Source organism: Netta rufina (genome assembly GCF_964035555.1).
Source record: "Netta rufina genome assembly, chromosome: 2".
Taxonomy (NCBI): domain Eukaryota; kingdom Metazoa; phylum Chordata; class Aves; order Anseriformes; family Anatidae; genus Netta; species Netta rufina.
In genome coordinates this window covers 65,173,931-65,193,591 of record NC_140124.1, presented here as the reverse complement: position 1 = coordinate 65,193,591, position 19,661 = coordinate 65,173,931, and the positions used below count along the sequence as shown (strand labels likewise).

The 19,661-nt window shown below is 37.7% G+C and overlaps 1 protein-coding gene across 1 annotated transcript in view; it reads right to left on the bottom strand.

Annotated features, from left to right (window-relative positions):
• The window catches only part of MYRIP (myosin VIIA and Rab interacting protein), a 207,621-nt gene that overhangs the window by 40,412 nt on the left and 147,548 nt on the right, over positions 1-19,661 (bottom strand). The window contains exons 4-9 of the mRNA XM_084282618.1: positions 17,684-17,820; positions 15,916-15,996; positions 15,197-15,294; positions 14,799-14,879; positions 13,143-13,292; positions 876-1,053 (exon numbers count right to left, since the gene is read on the bottom strand). Of these exons, the coding sequence (XP_084138744.1) occupies positions 876-1,053; positions 13,143-13,292; positions 14,799-14,879; positions 15,197-15,294; positions 15,916-15,996; positions 17,684-17,820 (725 nt within the window). The remainder of the gene's footprint in view (positions 1-875; positions 1,054-13,142; positions 13,293-14,798; positions 14,880-15,196; positions 15,295-15,915; positions 15,997-17,683; positions 17,821-19,661) is intronic.

Genomic DNA, 19,661 nt, shown 5'->3' with positions numbered 1-19,661 from the left:
TGCCTAATGTGGCTTCATGAACAGTAAAGCCAGAACAGGAAAAGCAGAAGAAATTGGACCCCCCAAGAGCAAGAACTAGCTTTCTCAATGACAGCCTGTACTTAACAGCATTTTGAAGTAAGCAGGGAACTGCATTCTAATCCAGGGTGCTGGCTGAGTAACGGAGCTGACTTATTATGTTACTCTATACATTGTCCACATTCACATACATATCTAATGCACACAAAGAGAGAGGACATTGGTCTAGGGAAGCTGACGGTCTGTGAAGTTCCTACCCGTACAGCTTCCTGAACGTGTGCAGAAACAGCTGTTTTCAAGGCTGCAAAGCACACTGCGCTGGTGAATTCATCAGGACTGAAAATAAAGGTGTGAAGGGGAATCAAACTTGAATTATTTCACTGTTTGGTTCACTACGTAACCTCAAAAACAATTAACTTGTGCAACAGAAGGGAGACTGTGGGCATATGCAGACTCCTTCAACCGAGGACAAGTAACTAGGCAAAAAAAAAAAAAAAAAAAAAAAAAGCAGGCCCCTTAAGCTCTTGTGTCTTAGAAGCTCTGAAACACATCCAAGTTAGATACCTAATGTTTCCTAAAATTCCCAAATCAACTTCCCAAATGCCCAATTTTTGACAATTTCCTTGGAAAAATGCAATGGTAAGATAGGCCCAATGCACCATGACACACAGCATCGCCAAATTCTCAGACATTTTTATATGTGACACCTGCAATCACAGATGTCAACAGAAATTTTGTGAGCAAAGTTCTTGCTTTAAGTCTTACTTACTCCACATGGGTGTGATAACCAAAAAAAGGTTCTCACTCGTACTAGGTTCATTAGGTTCTCACTCGTACTAGGTACTAGAAATATTTACTTGTTTCATTTAGCCTGTCCACGCTTTTCCAGCTGGGTAATGCAGAGAGCTTGCGTTCCTTCTGTTTCCTGAATTGTCCTTTCTGCTGCCTCCAAAGAGCCTCAGACACAGACGATGCAGGGTCTAGTCCTTTACTGGTCATATCTTCACTAGCCAGGGAAAATGCAGACTGAGACCTCTGTGGGAATAAAAATCAATGAGCATAATTTTAAGATAGAAATATTTAGTCAACTCTTCAATTACTATGAGCATGGAAGTGTGGGGACTGCTAGCATCCAGAAATGGAATTTAAGTGGAACTTAATGAAACTTGATAATCTTTAAGGTCCCTTCCAACCTGAGCCATTTTATGTTTCTATGACAGTTTCAGTGCTAGATTGCATGCTTATGTGCATTTCTGATGTTATGCAAGGAGGCAGGAACTTGTTTGTACTACAAGGGACCAGATGGAAAGAAGTAATTAAAGTGTAGCTGTTCTGAATGTGCTTGATGAGGGCTGATATCTAACAGTTCCCAATTCAAGCTATCCAGAAAGAGATCCCATTGTGGTGAGACATGATGATCTATTGTTGGCTCAACAGGCCATCTGTTGTAACAATTTTCAGAAGTTAAAAATTAAGAAGAAAAAGCAAACAAACAGCCTGTTCCCCAGAAATAAAATTTCAACTCAACTAATTTTAAAGCTAAATTATTTTGTTTGCTAGGATATGCATATCACACAATATGCTGGACAGTTTTATAAAATCTTGCTAATGCATTCAACATAGCCTACAATTGCACATCTATTTCCAGTAAGGTCACATTTCAAGCAAAAATGAAGTAAAATACTGTTGTGATTGGTTAATGAGCCCTATTAAAGGGCCCTATAAAGGGTTTCCCTTTGGATCCACATAGATACATCAGATATTTTAGTTTTGATTTAGGGATCAATTTTCTTTTTTTTTTTTTTAATTATTATTTTTTTTGATTTGGGATCAGTTACAGAAGTCATATTTAAATTTGGCCAGTTTTTAAAAAATGGTGAAAGCTGGCAGTGCCCTACTGATTTCAGGAGAATTCACTCTTACATGTCATATCATCTATGTAATTTTAGAGACATGGCTACAGCAGATTGACTCAAGTTTTATTATCTGTGTATTTTGCTGTACTATTTTGCTGTAGCACAATTTATTTATTTTTAATTAATAATTTTGCTTTTGATGACTATATGTTTAGGCATCTTGTAAGGCAAAAGAGTTCACTTTTTGAAATGTCAATTAGCCTTTCCCCCCTTAACTTCTTACCACTCAAAAACTCTTTCTAGGACTTCCTTGCAAGGTCATTTGAAATTGCCTGTATACACTAGGGTTTCATTAAGAAGTATGCTTTCAAGTAGCTCAGCTTCTTTACACAGGCCACGTTGGCACTCTCAAAACTTCGTACATTTTAACTCATGTTCAAATTACAAATAATTAACTAAAACTGTTATTCTCAGAAGGGCCAGTTTTTGCCTGCATCAGAGCTCTGCTCTGCACTGTTGCTGATGAGGAGAAGGATAGCTTGACTTTGAGATATTTTCAAGTCCTTTCTACTCCCATGTCAGCATAAGCATTGCTGCAAGTCCTGCTGGCTTGAGAGCAACACTTACACACCACTCTTCTGGCTGTAACTCCTCCCATCTGAAATGCTCCTATATGGAACCTATGCATCATGCCAGAAGATTTAATTAACTGCAAATCTTCCGTTATCTTTGGCTAAGCAGCATGATTTCATAACAGATTCAGTAAAATGAAACATAGCCATGCACTAGGGTTTAGCCGGGCTTCTGAACTCTGGAGGAAAAGCCAGAATTATTGTCCTAGAATCAAATATTTTACAAACAGAATGACCACACATCTTGGTGAAACCTGTCAATGCAAAGACAGCTCCTAATGTGATGCATAGGAATGTTTGCTTTCAAATTTGGTGACATGAACAAATAAGAATCACCTCACAGTCCTGTATAATTTTATATTGTGGAGTCTTTCAAGTGAATCACTTTTACTTTCATAAACTTCACCTATAGTCAGGTATATATTCAGGCTGTTACAAATCTCCAACCAAATAAGTAATCAAGATCACCTAAAACCTCTCTAACCCTGTAAAAGGGTTAATAATGTAACAATATAGACAGGTAAATAAACTATATCATTATAGAATTTGCTCCTTTTACTTTGTTTTCGTCCTGTTATACAGCTTGGTGAAAAGCAGGATATATGGACAATATAAATAATTCTTCCACAAAGTAGCTGCCTAAACTATGATAAAGCTTAACTTTGCTGTGACTGACTTCACTTAGTTATAAAAAAGGACTACCAAACTTCACATTCTTACAATCAATTAGGTCCACTTCATGCCTGTCATATACTCTGATATTTTTGTGTTTAAGTTGTCACGTACTGAGAGCAGCAAGTGGTTGTGTCTGTCTCTATCTACACAGGATGAAGAACATTCCCTTAAGTGAATATTTTCGCCACCTATGTGGCAAACACGAACGGACAAGAACTGCTGAAGAACCCAGAAGGAATACCCTACAGTAATAGTTTAATCACTATTATCTCTTTTCCTTATTACTTAAAGAACTGAATCAGAAGGAGGAGAAAAAAAGTCATGAAAACCTTAAGTAGTCTGTGTAATGATAACCTGGGCTTAGATAATGAAAGCAACATGTTTTTTCTTATTTATGTAAAATCTGTAGGTTTGATAACTTTTCTGGTGTTTTGTTTAAATGGCAGCTTCTCGCCTGCCTACTCAACATTTCATAAACATCACAGTAAAGGTTGCATCATGGCAATGGCACTGTTTGCACTTAGCCCTCAGATATCTTGAGATCTGCTAACAGCTTAACTATGATAATGCAGAACTTGGCATGGGCTGCAAATACCATGGAAGGAACTCAGCAAATCCTGCCCTAAGACCTCTGCTTCTGCAGCATCACTGAAAGAAGGAACCTGAGCAACTTAAAGCTAGCTTGGAGGCATCTGCACTGTGGGGTAGATACATCTTTCAGATGGATTAGAAAATACACAATAGCATGAAGGATTTTAAAAGGGAGAAGGCTATCACGAGGGACCTGATGGACAAAAAGCACTGAAAGACAGAAGCACAGCAAAGACACTGTCCCATGTGGTGATGGAGCCTAGGACCTCAAATACACTGGATGCTTATAGAAGACCAATCGATTCTTTTGAGTTGTGTGCTGAAACCTTCGGGTCAGGTCAGAGGGAAACTGTTGTCCACAGTTTCTATGAACTTACTGTGGACAGCACAGAAACAATATGCCAAACTATTGCTAATTCCCAGGAAAATTCCTCCAAATGCAAGAAGGGCAAAAAAGGTGCCTCTAAGACTTGGCTTGAAGCCTGCCTCAGCCTTTTCTATGCCTTATCTGAATCTTTGATAAAATGTGTCTTGGATTGCTCTGCTAGAAGTACAACCTCTTCTCACTGAAGATGGTTCAATGTCACAGAAGGCTTGAGGAAAGAAGAATAATGCCATGCTATGACAGCTGACTGCATCCCAGCATTCAGATTCTGAAAAAGAGTAAAAAGATGCTACTGAGGAAGCTGTTGAACTAACACTTTTCACTGCTACTTTTGCAGTTCCATGTAGTTGTTTTATCTGGAGAGATTAAAAAGATCAGAAATTGTAATTGCTAATAAGCTGCAATCAAGTTGTAAATAAAAGAAGAGGGCTGGGCTACCTCTTGTTCTGAAAGTCAGTTTTAGGTAAGGATGGAAGGACAAATAATAGAATTGTTTTACTCAGACAAATATGGGTGGAGAGGAAGTGTAAATATTAACTCCTGATAGCAGTTCAAATGACTGGTACAACCACAGGTAACCCTGATAACTATACAAAAAAGGACAGTCAATACCCAAGACTGGGGCAGGAATATGACAGAAACATGTCTTGGCATGAGAAAAAATTGGTCTACAGTGGCATAGACATGGCCATTTTATTTATTTATTTATTTATTCATTCATTCATTTATTTATTTATTTTCAAAGCACAAAAGAAAATGTCTAGAAGTTCACCTCTAATGAATTACTGGCCTGACAGGTGACTGTATTTGAAGAACAAATGACTCAAGACCTCCTTTTGTTTTTTTCATAATTAAGAGCAGAGACAAAATAGAAATTTAGTCATCTGGGTTGAGGTTACACAGGAAAAGCTCTAATCTTGGTTGGCACATCTGCATCACCTTCAGCTCAGTTGGCACTGCTAACTCAGCAGCCATACAGCGATAATTGCATGGCCTTCTGTGTGGGCCCATGTAGATGCCTGCTGACTGCACTGCTATGCTTACTCCTGGCAGACAGCACAAGTATATATTACGATGTTGCATTTGTGCCTGCCTTCTTCCTGGAGATAACAGCCCATCTGTAGATCCACATATGATGCTTTTCATATAGGAAGCATTAAACTTGAGGGAACAGGACTGAGAACCCTACCTGGTGCTTCATGTAGCTGCATGTGGAGGCAGAAAGGAGATAGAGGTAATACCAGCTACACTGATAGGCTCTTGGATCAGCTGGCATTGGAAAAAGGGCATTTACTGAGTGAATGGAGGAATCGTAGCCTAGAATCTTTATCAATTACCTACAAACTTGGATAGAAACAAGATCTCAAGCAGACAAACCAATCTAGTGCTTTTGCCTGAAGCATACAAATAATACAGTAACCTAAATACAATTTTCAAAAGGAGACAAAAATGTAGGAGCTCTGGTCCTGATTTATAAAAACACAAGAAGTCCAGACCCTTCCCTCCTAGTTGAAAACACTGATACTTTTTCTAACCAGAAGTTTTGGTTCCTCAGAGAGAAAAACAAAACCAAAAACAAACAATCATACACTTGTCAGCCAAATGGTATTTTAGTTGTATTTATTTGTGATAAATTACAAAGCTGCCCTGCCCTCTATGTTTGCAGTCAGACACTAAAGTCCAACTGTTAGTACCTGCAATAAATTAGTATATCAGGAGATGGCACTGCAACCAAACAGGTTGTTTGCTATACTCCTGGCATGTGTTTCCTTCTTGGAGATGCATGCTGCATACCAGATTGCTGTGCAGTACAGCAAAGTTTGCAAAATACAGTTACAGTATTGATAGGCGTTTTCCAACACTTTAGTTAGATGAGTTGCCCACTGAATCCTGCCTAATGGCATCTACCGTGAGATATTTTGTTTATTTTTAAAAAAGAAATTCCAAACACATTATTTTTCTACCCTACCTCTTCAGGCAATTTCTGCTGCGTAGTTTTAACATCTTGATGGAGAGAACTCAGCCTTCATTTTGTAATGGGGTAGCACTAAAAGGAATAATTTTTGCATGTACAATCTCATTTCACTGCTGTCCTATGTAATTTCTGAAGATCAGAGAAGGATTGGATAAAAAGTAACCAGATATGAAGTCTTCTGTTATTTAACAAATATAAATATTTCATCTTCTGAACAATTTACAAGCTTCTGGCCACTGGATTGATAAAACCAGAACAAGTAACCTAAGGGAAGAACAACTATTTATAAAATACATTTGTGAATATGGAAATCTATTGATTATTTACCTTGAACAACTCTTACAATAAACTATAATATACTTATTTTGAGATAATATACTTATACTTATTTTGTTCTACATTCTTCCCCAAAAGATGAAAAAGTATCATCAGTGGGTAATTCCTTTTGCTTCTAAACAGAAGCCAAAGTAGTAATACAATATAGATCCCCAAAGCAATTGGTTGAATTCTACGAAGAATATTCTGGATCATGCATGTTTTTCTCCTCACTTCTCTCCCATTTCCCCCTATTTCTTTGGTCTTGTGTAATTAGCAAAACCTAAATTTATTCTGCACTTATTTACAGTAGATAAAGGACTGTTTTAAACCACTGGTGCCACAAGGCAGCTGCAGAGCCACTGTGACAGGAGCCCTTGCAAGCATCAACACAGGCGTTGAGAGCAGTGAAGGCACCCGTGGATTTGAGCAGCAGAGCCCTGTGTGCTGTGCAAGCTCCAGCCTGTGGGGAAGCTGTTAAGTTGGGCTTTGGAAATTCCTGTTTTTATTCAGCAGTGAAGCCTAAAATTGACAGCACAAACACAGGTGACTTAGGTACAAATATAACCATCCCCTCTCCTCACCTGCAAATTTTACAGCTACACCTGTTAGTGGTGCAGCAAAAAACTATCACCCACTTCTCATCTGTGCTCTATAAATACAGTCAGTGCATAGACAGAACCAGCAGGTCCCACCCACCTGAGCAAATACTGTAGCAATCCTTAAACATCAACAGCTAATGCATCCTTTGGTAAGTAAACTCCCACACCAGGAAGACAGGATGAGCCTGTGACACTCTGCCACAGCATATTTATCTCTGCTCAAATGTATGCAGTCCAGACATTTAGCAGTGGGAGTGAAATACCAAGGGTTTCAAGCATCTGTTCCTTAGTTAATCTTGTATGTGGCAAAGTGCCTGCTAACAACTCTATGGCTTCTGAAAAGGGGCAAGAACAGACAGACAAAGGGGAGATTTTCATACTCAATTGAAAGAAAACTCCCTTCATACTTTGCTCCATACCCTGCTTAGGGTATCATACTATCCTGAAATGCCACCTCAAGAAGTAGCTTTGTGCCTGAGCCATCAGGGCAAATCCTTGAATAACAGACTGGGAGAAAGCAAAACTGCTCTCTCTCCTGTAAAAGCCTCAGAGCATCCATCCCTCCAGGGTCTGCCCAAGATGACTTGTTTGCTAATGACAGAGGAGACATAGCTTGGCTACGTGTTAGGTGTTAGGTAGGTTTTCCATCCTTTCACTGTCTGCTTAGACAGATACTCCCTTTAACATTCCTATAACAGGAGTTCAAAAGTAATGCTCAGTTAATCAGGGATAGGTCCATCAGCAAAACAAATTGCACAGCTGCTTAAGAACATGTAGAGCCACATTCGGCATTTATTTTGGTTCAGCGTAGATTAGCTGACCTTGAGGACCTGGAGATTATAAAGGAGAGAGACAGGAAATTATTCCCCAACAATCCCATTGATGCAGGGTATGCAAGCAGCTCTAGACATTATTACACAGAAGTATAATCCGGTGTTTGATGGATTTTTTTTTTTCCAAATAAGAAAACTCTATTGCTTTTAGTGCAAAGGATTTGTAAGCTAGTAGTAAGGAATATTTAAATATTGGTACCATAAGATGAGTATAGACATTCTTTTTTGTACTTATGGAATTAACAATTTGAGAAAGTGGTAGGTTGCTTAAAATAGCATAGTTCAATCAATGTTATGGATGTATGTGAGCAAGTCTGTAGAAGTTTCTGGTAAATCAATTACTACAAGCTCTGATAGGAATAGAGAGATGTAACAATGCAACTGTAATCTAAACAGTACCTTTGCAGGTACCTTTTTTAGGTCAGTTGTTATTACTTATCACCGATTCTTCAGTGGCTCACTCCTGAACTTTTAATGTTCTATTATGTCTCTTTAAGAAAACAAACAAAAAACCAGCAGTGCAGATACTTCCTGGTGACATAATACCCTTCATTTGAAGACACTTGAGAGCTTAGTTAGCATCCTGTGATGACAGTATCATTGTATTATTTACAGATGAGAAAGTAGAGAAACTGAAAAGGACAGATACCTGTTCTGGTGTAGGGCAATATAATTATAAGTTGGTACTAGTCTACTCCACTGTAAAAGTGGATGTGTATAAAAGCATAGGTGAAACGGCATTTTCATCTCAAGTCTAGTTGCAGCCTCACACATAAACTCACATTTTCTTCAAGGGAATACACTTTACTGAACACAATTAATCTTTTTTTCTTTAATTTCTAGGTTGCTCAACCTTTCATGTCCCTTTCTGACCCTCATTTACAAAGTTGTGATCAAAAAAGCACTCACCCATCACAGAGGATCAATGTATGTCCTAGTCAAACAACTCCTTGACAGAGAAAGCCCTAAGTGTTCCATGTTTATTTGCTTCTCTCTGTGACAATATACATCCTGTTTTCATCTAAAAATATAGTAAGATTTGCCAGACAGCCTCTCTCTGAGCATCACAAGTTTTAAATAAGACATTAAAGCTTTGTGATACCCAACAGTGTGTTAGGATAGCATCTTTAAAAAAAAAATAAACAAAGGAACCATATATAATCTATATTCTTCAGAAAATAACTCTGTAGAATGACCATGTTTCTCTGTCCCTCTCCTATTCCCTTTCATGCCTTAAAACCCATCTTGGCTTGCTGGCAGTAAATATAATGCATTTAGGCCTGCATGGGCTTGAACATATATCTAGCATTCAAAACTGTCTTTTTTGGATGTTTGTCAAGTGCATGAATAGTACTATACAACTGAGAACGAGTAATCTTCTGCAAAAGCTGCATCTCAAACAAATTCTACTTTAAAATAATTCTACAAATACTACTTTAAAAGAACAATGCTGTTGAGACTTGCAGTGTATGTTTAGCCACTTGAAACCTTAAAAACTGATAATAACTGCCGAGTGAGGATTGCTAAGGCCTATCCTTTGATTGTTGTAGCCTACCCTTCTGCTACAGTGGAAGGTGGGAAATTAACAAGATTGCTATGGCCAACACTGTCTTGATCTGAAATGCATGATGTGTCATATAGTAAGGTAACTCCAGATCATTTTTCCAGTGAGACTATAGTGTTACACCTGCAAAACCAGCATATTTTGTAGCATGCAAAGTGCAAAGTACTTAGAGAAAGCTGGATCGCCTCAAAATAAGTAAGAATAAAAAAAAGACCCATTATTTCTAAAGTACCAAGAGCTTTTCCATCTCAAAGTTTATTGTTCTTTCTCGTTATGTGATAGGCTGTGCAGAGAAAATATATAATCAGGTTAACCAGTAAATTTCTGCTTCCCTTGAGGGGCATCATAATGTGTATTTAATGAAATCCTCCTTTTCCCTATATCCCTAGCTGTTTTAAATACTATAAATTACGGATGAGCTATTATAATATTATTTATCTATGCAATTTATCTATCTATTATATTATTTATCTATGCAATCTTTTAGCTGTAAAATAAAGACTGCTAATACAGAACTTAAAGCACACCAGGATACCTGCACTCCATCAGTGTTTAAACGGGATACAATACACCAGCTGCTCATCTGCTCTCACTGACAGTGACGTATGAGAAGAAATGGAGTGAAAAAGCACAGAATCATCTGTTCATTGCATTAAGCTCCTCCTATCCCAACACTATACAGCCTTTGCTTATAAAACATTCAGCCATGTAAAAAAAAAAAAAAAAAAAAAGGTTTTTTTTTTTTTTAGCATGGGGAAGGGATCTTAAAGAAATTGAAAAGATAAAAAAGGAAAAGACAACAACTTCAGTACTGCAGTTAATCAATCAATAATACATTTCAGGGAGATACAAGGGGGGGTGAGCTCATTAATGCAAAGATCAATAGATTTTGTTCTAATTAAGCAAGTCTCACACAGTTGGTCTGCTGGCGCTGTGATGTTCCTAGCTTCCAAAGCTCAAGTTTTCTGCATACAGTATCTACTTCATACTACAAAGAGGTAGAATAACTTATCTAATGGCCATTTCAAAGCAAGTGATTTTGAATGAGCAGAGAGGTAATGCAGGGCTTCCAGAGCTCACTGGAATTTTCTGGCTGATGTGGATGAGCTGCATATAAATAGCTGTGATTAGAAGAAAATTATTTGGCAGCTGTAACCACACTGTTAGTCATCTGGGATTACTACAGATCCCCCCACACTGTTAGCAAGTGTCTGATAATACAATGCAATGCAATAAGGCACTTTCCCATGCCTTTCTGTCTTTCTGTTTTATTATTCATTTATTCTTCCCTTATGTTTAATCTATACTGCTTTTGCTTGCTTCAAGTAATAAGTTGTTTGCCAAGTTACAAAAAAAAGCCTCACACAGACAGAGCTCTACTTAAATAATCCTTATGGGGAAACAGGTTAATGTAAATAACTCCAGCCTCTGTAACAGCAAACTTGGATAGATTTGAAAGAAAAAAGAAACTTTTATTTTTCTTCCCTTAGGGTTGTTGTGGCTGACCTCTGCTCAACTACGGCAACAAACACATACAGCTCAATGGTAGGATGTGTACATGAAAATTGACGGTTTGCATTATTTGGTGTCATCAGTTAGGAAATGTGAAAACTTCACTTGTTGTAGTGGAGCCCATGAAGATTTTCTGTCACACATTTGGACTCAAGAGCTCCAAAATCCTCCTACAAGGCTGTAAGGAGCTTTTCCTGGGAAGTGCATCTGTGCATAGTTATAACTGCTTCTCTAGAATAGTTTTTGTTTTGGAAAGGAAAAGTATTGCAATAATTTTGACAGAAAAGGTAACTTTCTCAAATGATAAACAGAAGAGAAATTTATGCAATTCAGTCCTCCAAATCTGACAGATGCATGCTTACCATTCATAGCTGTATGAAGGCAAAGTTGAAATGAAAGCAAGCTTAGAAAAAGGAATTTGGATTGTTCCATTGCTGCTGCTGAACATCAAACAGGCAGTAACTGCTTTACACTTGCTCTGTACAAGTTGTCTTTCAGTACACTTTCCTAGCAGGCTAACATAACTGCATCAACATCAGCTACTGGGCTTATTCTAGTTTTCCGAGGATGTCTAGTTATACTAATTCCTCTCTATTCAAAACAAAGCAAAAATAAGCACATGCATACTTCAAAGGACAAAAACAAACAATAAAGCAACACTAGCAAAGCAAAATGTAGAAACTGCATTTATGGAAGGGTTTACAGAATCTGGAGCACTTGGCTTAATGGAAGACAAACCAAAATGTGACAAATCTGGAAAAAGAAACTTTTCAGAGGTACAGTTTTTATAAACCACTTAGCACACCTGAATTTCTCATATTGACTGATAGCTGCAGAAGTTTTGAAGCTGTTCTTTGCAGCTGTTCTCACCTTAGCATGAAAATTTTCCACAGGTCTACCTGTGGATGTCTACCTCCACAAAGTTTACAGTTTCTCAAATGAAAGGAGAATCTCCCTCTGGTGAAAATTTGGGACTCAAACTTGTTATTTCAGAACAGAATTTCAAAACGTGTTGGGTTCAAGTTTAACTCTCCAAACTCAAAACAGCAACAGACTTCTGATGTAATAACTGAGGATATGAAAAGTGTGTTCCCCTAGTCCTTAAACTCCAGAAAGAAAGCTTGGTTGTGTCAGAGAGAAAATCAACTCTCCCTCTCCTGGCTCCTATGTACTACAAGCAAGTTGCCTAGGAGCAAAGCATTTAAACATGCTTACTCTGACTTGTGATAGCTCAGTAGCTTAAAGGCATTACTCCTCCAGTTTAGAAATAGATGGGGAAAGATACTCCCTTACATATCTCAGTAGTTCTGGCTCACAGTCTTAGATTCTGGTGTAAATCTATTTTCACTGTCAGCATAAGCTAGCATACTAAACTGGAGCAAAGGCACAATGCACGTTCAATTCTGATGGCTTTGCTGGGGGGGGAAGCACACATGAGCGCAATAGCAGGATGTCTGGGAGCAGCAGCTTAAACCAGTGTATCAAAATTCACTGGAACTCATCTGTCACTGTCTTTGCTCTACTATTGTGAAACAGCCTATCCAAGCCTATGGCTTATTTTCACTTCTTTTCCCTTGCTGCTCTTCTTAAAATGTTACTAGTGCAGCTTGTCAGATTTTCTTCAGCTTTATAAGCAGGAACTAAAGGCACTGTACTGAGAAATAAGTGAGAGGAGGAAGAAACACTCTTCAGTGAAAGGCATAAATGGTGCTCTAAAGTTTTTAGTTCTTTGTTATTGTGGTACTGACTGTTTTCTTTAAGATGGCTAAGGTACAAAATATGATTTACAGAAATCTAAAACTGTACAAAAGAAGACATAACATTCAGCAAAAATCTAAATTAAATCTAAGTAAGCATAAAAACTTTTAGGGAATAAACACTGAGGCATGGCATCCTGTTAGCTTTCAAATCAAGCAGCAAGACTGCTTGTATTATGATCTTAGTTCTCCCTTGTATTATGATCCTAGTTCTCCCTAACACACTCACCAATGCAAGACAATGTCTCTGATGTACTTCCATAGCCCATGATGTGCTATGGAAATCATGCAACTGAGCAATATGTTTTGCTGTTCTCTGCAGATCTATATGTACCCTTTCTAGGAGGCAGTAAGTATAGTAATCCAGGATTTCAATATTCCAGTTTTGTGCATCAGAAAGCATCAATATTTGTATTTAGTCACTCACCCATAATGTGTAGGATCCCCTGCGACTCCCTGGAAAAGTCAGCATACTCTGATCTGAAACAGCAATGGATGCCAGGCCACTGCTCCTGGATGGTGGCCATTCAAAGTCAGCTTCAGCCTGCTCGGTTTTGTTTTTCTGCTTCTTTATAATCTGTAAGGTTGGGGTAGGTGGGGTGGGAGCACAGGAGACGGAGAGAGAGGGAAAAAAAAGTACTTTTTTTTTTTTTTTTATTTTTAGAACATCACATTAACTCTGTGTCAAGGCAAACTACCTAGAAAGAACACTGGAGTTTCCCTTTGCTTTTTTCACAGTTCATGCAGGGATGATTCTGACAAGCTGCTTGCAGGTTTCTCATCTAATGTCACACTGCTTGCAAGCACATAAGCAACAATACAATAAATCATAATCAGTGCCTGTAGGAATATTAGAGGTGAATTAAATAAGCATGGAAAAATGTTGCTACTGTAACACTTTAAACATTAGCAGCATCTAATGTCAAGTATTTTCTCAGATAAAGAATGCTTGCAAAGAAACATAAAATACAATATATGAGGGGAATTTCAAAGGCTCCCATGACATCTAGACATATTTCTACTGAAAACAAAGAGGTTTTAGGTGTCTAGACACTATTTTTGTTTTTGCAAATCTACACTGTTTTGAGAGAGACATATAAATTACCTACCACCCTACACTGACAGATTATTTCCTGCTACATTCGATTTCCACAACTTTCCTGGCTCCTGTTTAAAACATATACAGGATATTGTTCTACAGCATAAAAGATCTTGTTAGGCAACTTTTGATAAAAGTGTTAGCAATTCAAGTTTAGCTGATATAGACTTTGGACATTTGGACTATCTCCTGATAAGGAGAATGGATCTTCTAATATCCCTGTTAAAAAAGAAGACAGATCATTTCCCACTGAGCATATACGGATGTGGTAATGAGCTTAGTTCACATGTAGCCAGACTGAATAAGCAGAGTGGTTGCTTCACTGATCCCTAAAACTCAGAATCACTCTGTTCATGTTTGGTCTTGCCTTGCTCCAGCCTGTCCAGACAAACTCAAGGGGTATTTGTTCCCACTAGCACTCCATTTTGGCCCTGCATCTGAGCCAACTGCAGCTTTACAGTCAGAAGACCAAGCTTCCCAAAAAATGCCACACAAATCAGGGTTCTGTGTATTTTGCATCTCTCTCATAGAATCCTTAACAGAATTGTACTTTAATGATTAATGTTTTCTTCTTATGTTTTCTAGATGCAGAGTTCAGTAGAGTTGGTACAGTCAAATGCCTGCTCCTTTATAGTGGAAAAACTTTGTGCCTTTTGGGAACTGAAGTATATACATAAAATCCTAGTAAGGAGTGTCCTCCTTTTCCCAGCAAGCATATCACAGACCTGAAGGAGTCTTACCTCTCAGCTCTGAGGGTGTAGGCCATCAATTTAGGCACTGGATTAAGCTTATTTATAGATTAATCTCTCTGTCAGATACAGTTGATTAAGCCTAGATTGTTCTAGTTCAAGTTGCAACTTGTCATTTACTGTGTACTTGCTACAATGGTGTCATCATCTTCTCTGTTAGCAGAACCACAGCTCACCAGACTAAAGAACTATGTTTTGGCTACTGAACAAGCTATGGAAAAAATGCCTGCCATACCTTCTGCACGATGGTTGTGGCCAGCTCTTCTATGAGGTCCTCCTTGTGTTCTTGCAAGTAGCAAGCCTCGTTCTGCTTGTCCTGCATGAAGACAGTTATCTGTAGATGCTAAGATCACATATAAATGGCCTTTCCACAGAACTTGTATAGATCAGAAATTGGGTAATATGCTGTATTGGCACTGTGGGAAGAAATTGCAGGTACTTACATCATGCATCACCTGAAACACAGCATACATCTTGAATGCAAATTCGTAAAACTCATACCTAACTCTGCAGGTGATGCACACATCGTCACTTTTCTTTTTCTCTTTTGTATATACCTGTTTTCATACTACTACCAGAATTAAAAACATGATTGTTCTGTTTAAATTAACAAAATGTGTTAGAAAATGTTACCAGACTGTCACTGTAGGTCTCTGCCTTAGAAATAGCTTCTTCCACTGCTTCCTCTGCAACACGTAAGGCCACAGCAAGGGTATCCATCATGCTGTGTCCTAGGTGAGGAAAAAATTGAAATCACTTTGTTCATTATATACATATATTTTGCATAAAAAACCTGCAAAATTCAGACCAATATTCTGGACATATTTTCAAATCTCAGTTTGTTCATGGCTAAATTTATTTCCTCAATCCATAATCACGCATAGCAAAATAAACACCTTAAGAGAGAGCAATATATCTCAATTTCTATTTAACTTGTTAAATTTAGATATTAAACATGATAAAACACAGTATTTCTAAGCTGTTTATCTTAGAATCCAGAAAAATAGTTAGGAGGAAGTCATAGGAGAAAAATCCATAAGCTTCCTATAAACACCAAGAGGATATCAGAAAAAGAATGAAAAAAATATAATCATAGGAAAGGAAGAGAGAAGTAGCAAATAATGAACATTAAGACAATCATGTTAGAATAAGCATGTAATATTTGGGCTAGTAAAAGCAAGAAATCCGAGCAAGGTTCATGTGAACACAGAGGATTTTTAGTATCTTGCTAAACATTTTCGCTAAAAGACTGCTGGATCTGTAAACAGGACTTATCAACACTCTAGGCTACTTGTCCTGTAAGTCAAAGTGTAAGGACTGAGTTTTAATTGAATGAGTTTTTAGGAGTGTACCTTCTGTCTGTCTGTAGAATGTAGAGTCACTGCCACAAATGCTTCCTTCATTTTCAAAGCTCCCTTCAAGAAAACCTCCTTCTGCTCAAAAAAAAAAAAAAAATTTCTTATACTAACCATGAGTTAGTATAAGAAATATCCATTCACAGCAAAGATATTATTAGATTAGAATATTCTCTTAAGGTACAGTGGCACCACACACAAAGAGGAATAACCAGATATTTCCTCCTACCTTTTTGTATAAAGCATGATTGCAGCCATTTTTGCCAAAAAAAAAACCACCACACTGCTTTTATGTGAAAGCCCTAGAAAATTAATTGTACTTTAAACGAGAGAAGAAGAAGCTACTAGAACATAAAACTTACATGGTGAAAGTTAAGTTTGCGGAATTTGCTTTTAATATGGCATTTGGGGTGGAAATTGATTATATATTTTAAAGGGCAACACTGTATAAATAAGCTAAAACCTAGACATGTATACTGGCATATATCTTCAAATGGAACAAAAGATTTACCTAACAGTCACACGAAGAGTAGAAGAAAGTTATCAATGACATTTAGACTCAAAGGCCTTCCTCATAAAAGTCTCATAGATCAAGCACATGCCACTCCAACTCGCCATTGCACAGTTCACAGTTCCACTCAGAGACAAATTCATTTACAATATGGCTTGAGGGAAGACAACACATTATAGTAAAGTTCTGAAGGATCCATCCCCACAATTTTTAAGTCCACTGTCCTATTTCCATTCTGACTGGTATGAGCATTCTTGCCTTTACACATATTTGTGTATTGGCTGTTAAAGAATCTTCTCTAGAAAAATGAATTGATTGCAGAGACAGCAGAAAGACTAATATATCAGAATTTAATGCATTGCTCATTTCTTCCTAGAAGTTTTTATGCCAATATTCATAAGAAACACCTAGAATTTTCACTCAGGATTAGAGAGTCCACTTACCATCATATAACTTCAGAAAAAGACAAATTAAATACTACATAAAAATTGCAGTTGCTGTAGAAATTTTGAAGGAATTACATTAGAAAAGTATCTGGTCTAATAAAGCCAGTGAAATCTCAAACATTCAGCCAGTTGTGCTTTGATTAATTCACTAAAATTACCACTCTGACACAAAATACCATTTCTTCTAATCTATTTTACATCTTCAATTACTATTACAGGGTTTTTAACACAATAGTTCAGGAAGGATTGTGTCTCTTCATTTAAAAGGGTGTCACCAACACAGCATCATTTAACCATTTACAAACATAATTAAAATAAAATGTGGCCTGTTTGAAATCTTTAAGAAAGCAAAGCCTTAAGCGAGGACAATCTACGTTTTGGTCAACTTGCATATATAGAATGTATCCAATGTTAACAAAATTTTGCTTCAAATGCCATGAAATATGTTCTTAAGCCAAATGTTGAATGCAATATTATTTTCTTATCAATTGCCTACTCAGAACTACGATAAATTCTGGGACATGGACTAGAATGCAAACTGCAATTTACTTTATGGACTGAAGATGACAATTCTGCTGTTAGAAGGAGTGGCATAATTATCAGTGGAATAATTAAAATTAAATATTCTTTGAATTATTAAAACAACTCTCTAAGGCACTTCACCTCTTTTTCTCTCTCTACTATGATATTTCTGAAAAAAATATAACATTTAAGTTATTATTTTTTGAAATAATCTCAGAATTTTCATTGGTTTAGCTCGTGTGTTAAAGTAGGTAAACTAATAAGACATGAACACAGCTGTTCTTACCTATTACATCAGGACAAACTCCGCTTTCCAGTCTATGCTTCTTGTATAAGTTCTTCAGGACTTTGGCACTTCCAAAACACTTAAAGCGGCTCTTCACATTATTATAGTACCAATCCAGAGACTGGGTCCTCAGGAGCCTAAAAAGAAAAATAAACAACATATTTGGAATGATTCTACAATAAATAAACCTAACTGTTTACTATCCATTTATATCAAAAGAGATCCTTACAGTGTTAGAGCATAAAAATACTAACTTCTGAATAGTTCTTCAGAGTTTGTATCTTTTATGTGTCTGGTACTAGAACAAAAAGTAAAGGCAATTACTGAGCAAATATCTGCTTGGCATTACTCAAAGTTTTGTTTTGTTTTGACTATTATCAAAACAGTTGGTCTCCCCTGTTACATTACAATTCCAACACTACAGCCTTTTGAAAAGCATAAACAAGCTTTGGAACTGCACAGGAAGGTTTTAAAAATAGCCTTTATTTCCACAGATTAAGACATAATGCAAGAACATTAGCCCACTAGTACACTCAAAAATAATTTTTTCCTAAAAGTATATCACTGCTTTTATTTATTGAAAACACTACGTTGAGGACCTCAAAGCAGAATGAGAAAGAGAAGCAGGCAGACAACTTTTGGGAGGTTGTTCTCACAACTGTGGTTTGGTCCGTTACATCCAGCAATAAGCGTCACTGATGTTAATAACCTAACCTACTAGATCTGTCCCCAGAGCTCACACACTTTTAGAAAGCCATGAGATACTGTTCAGCTCCGTATTCTTTTCTACCTGGCAGAGGGCACTCACTTCACCTCCTCAGTGGTTGGTGGTGGAGCATATGCCATATGCCCAGGAAACATAACCACAGGTTACTGCAGGGAAACCCACAGTACACCCATTTGTTTCCTATAGAAGGTGACAATGGATCCTAAGCATCTAAGCTCTAAGGTCCTACCTGTAAATTAAAGCTGATTTACCCAGATGCCTGCAGGAAGGAGAAATAAGCTTGAGCCAGCAAATATGAGTTAATTCTGTGCATTCTCTTTCCTGTCTGAGCCCATTTGTTCCTCTGCATATTGCCACAGTTGTTTATTTTTAGTTAATTTACTGCACTTACAAGTGCAGGAACCAAGATATTTTGATATGACATGAAAACAGTACAGGCTACTGTCCTGGTTTCAGTTAGGATAGAGTTAATTTTCCTCCTAGTAGCTGGTAGGGTGCTATGTTTTGGATTAGGATGAGAAGAGTGCTGATAACATGCTGATGTTTTAATTGTTGCAGAGCAGTGCTTGCACTAAGCCAAGGACTTTTCAGCTTCTCGCTCTGTCCTGCCAACAGGCAGGCTAGGGGTGCAGCTGGAGCTGGGACAGGACAGACCCAGGACAGCTGACCCAAACTGGCCAAAGGGGTATTCCATACCATGTGACCTCATGCTAAACAATATATAGGGGTGGCTAGCCAGGGTGGGGGGGCCGGCTGCTTGGGGTTAGGCTGGGCATTGGTCAGCGGGTGGTGAGCAACTGCATTGTGCATCACTTGTTTCATACACATTATTATTATTATTTATTATTATTATTGTTATTATTATTTTCCTGCTTTAATAAACTGTCTCTATCTCAGCCCCTGGGTCTCACTTTCCCATTTCTCTCCCCCATCCCAGAGAGGGAGGGGGGAGGGTGAGTGAATGGCTATGTGGTGCTTAGCTGCCAGACGGGTTAAACCACAACAGCTATGAAGGCAATTCCCCCCTTGCACTAATTACTAAAATAGAGGTCTTAAACCTAGAAAGCCCATGAGCTTGTTATGTAATTAAGCAGAAATGACGCAGAAGAACTTAGAAATCAAAATGCTAAGGTTAGTGACCAGTGTCAATATGCTAACCCCCACAGAAATTATGTTACTGTCAGTAGTGCTGGACTCTCATCACTTCCATACTTGAAGAAATTCAATGATTTAACTCCATTTATTAAATCT